The sequence below is a fragment of the Anarrhichthys ocellatus genome, unplaced genomic scaffold (genome assembly GCF_004355925.1).
Source record: "Anarrhichthys ocellatus isolate YVR2014 unplaced genomic scaffold, GSC_Weel_1.0 scaffold7835, whole genome shotgun sequence".
Classification (NCBI taxonomy): Eukaryota; Metazoa; Chordata; class Actinopteri; order Perciformes; family Anarhichadidae; genus Anarrhichthys; species Anarrhichthys ocellatus.
In genome coordinates, this window is record NW_022287809.1 from 1 (window position 1) to 2,063 (window position 2,063).

General features: G+C 42.9%; 1 protein-coding gene across 1 annotated transcript; it reads right to left on the reverse strand.

Annotated features, from left to right (window-relative positions):
• Positions 1-10: 10 nt before the first annotated feature.
• On the reverse strand, positions 11-2,009 carry LOC116380591 (phospholipase DDHD2-like; the record flags this gene model as incomplete). Its single annotated transcript, XM_031842491.1, has 6 exons — positions 1,833-2,009; positions 1,496-1,704; positions 1,341-1,402; positions 1,111-1,230; positions 706-801; positions 11-223 (listed from the first exon to the last, which is right to left on the reverse strand). Coding segments are annotated over exons 1-6 (870 nt in total), but the record flags the coding sequence as incomplete, so codon positions are not given.
• Between the last annotated feature and the right edge of the window lie 54 nt (positions 2,010-2,063).

Consider the following 2,063-nt stretch of genomic DNA (forward strand, 5'->3'; position numbering starts at 1 on the left):
TGTGTGTGTGTGTGTGTGTGTGTGTGTGTGTGTGTGTGTGTGGTACCTGTCCGATGCCAACGTCAAAGTACTCGTAGTCTACAGCGCTGGTGACAGACTGCGCCCTGTGGAACTGGGACTGCTGCATCGGGAATCCTGAAGACTGGTTACCATCGTGGTCGCTGTTCAATGGAGGTGGAACTTGCAACCCTTCCGGCAGATGTACTGCCCCCGTCTTAAAATCCTATTTAGATTGAGAAATATAATAAGTAATTCAAAAGTTGTCTGAACAGTAGATACTTTATGTGGTTACTCATTTGGATCATTTGGAGAGCGATCCCCCAAGCAAAAGAGGAGCTGGCCATAAAGGAAATCAGCCACATCAATCTGTTTCTCACCGACAGTAAACCAGATCCCTAAGATAGTTTTATCCTACATTGAAACACAATACATATAAAAACATGCCATCAGTCAAACAACACACATCAATGATTGTTTATACACATTCACATGGGAAAAAGTATGGAGTCATCTGAATTGTTTTGCAAATGATTGTGTTGCCTCGATCTGGACAGTGAGCGCATATTAATGCCAAGCAAAGAAACTATCCAACTAAATGTTATCCAGACGAAGTCCAGACCCAAGAAACATATTTTAAAAAGGGCATTGCAATGGTCATGTGATCCAAAACAAACAAAAACTCAGTATAGTTTCAGGCTGTCTGACCTGTGAAAGCCATTTCTTCCTGACGTAGCTCAGGATCTTCTTCCGAGGTCCCAGAGGAATTCCTAAATCTTTGAGATCACCGTCTTGGCAAAGAGCCTAAAAGAGAAGATCGATACATGTTTTACAATGTAATACACTTGTAATTAAATTACCTACCACCTTGGCAGAAAAATATTATTTTAAAGCAATTCCTGAGTTTAAAATAGTCGGGGATTAAGGTTACATGAAATATTACATCTTTCTTCAGTCTGGTACCACTGACTCAGTGTTTACTATTCTAAAGCGATTTACATAGATTTCACAAGTGGCAGACAAAGAAATTGAGTGGCCGTGAGTAAAAACTAAATTTCAGACCCTGATTACTCTTAAAATTGCATTTCCATTATGTGTGTGTATGTGCATTACCAGTGACTCCATGTCTAGGTTTTCTGCCTGAAGGGTATCCAGGTACTGCTGTAGGCCCAGTCTGGTCAGAGTCTGCTGCAGTGTGTCACAGTTCAGATGTAAATGCTCACCAGAGGGCAGCTAAAGCACAGGGAGGGAGAAAGAGGAGAAAGGAAAGCAGCTTTTATTATCTACATGAAGAAAATCTATCTGTACACTGGTGTTATCTTTTACTATGAATGTCATCGTACACCCTCTCTGGCTTCTGATCCAGTCCTCTGATTGGTGAGCAGATCAAACAGGATCAGCGAACCTGAGGAACGAGAGATGAGAAGGGAAAAGGTTTAAAGTCAGCATATTGATGACTTGTGACTGTGTGTGTTTCACATGTTTGCACATGTCTTACCCAGGCTATGGCCCACTACTGAAACAGCCCCATTGAACTCTGAGTGTCTCTGTTTAAAGAGGGTGTGGAGCGTGTTGATCTCTGAGGCCACTGTGTTCACTATGGTCTGGCAGTATGTGGGGCTGTTGTAGAAAAACAGGTCCAGCAGGGTGTCGTTGGTGAAATGTCTCAGCCTGCTGATGCTGGGTAGAGTGATCCTCTGGATGTCCCTGGAGTAGAGGGAAAGGGAGGGAAGACAGAGTTAGACAATGTTCTGCAAGTACTGGAGACATACTACGTAGTATTGCACAAAAGCGGGATCTTGTTTTGTTCGCTCTCTGTCTCTCTCCATGCTTACTCGTCCACACCAGTGGCATCCCCGTGTAGAGCGCTGTGCCAGTTGACTGGGAGGAACTCCACTCTTCCTACCTCGCCATCCTGCTGAGCATGCTTATAATGAGAGGCCAGGAGGGACAGGGAAGCACTCCTGAAGTCATTTACTGGAGAGACAAGAAGAAAAAGAGTCATACAAACACACACAGATATATAGATATATATATATATAGATATATATATATATATATATATA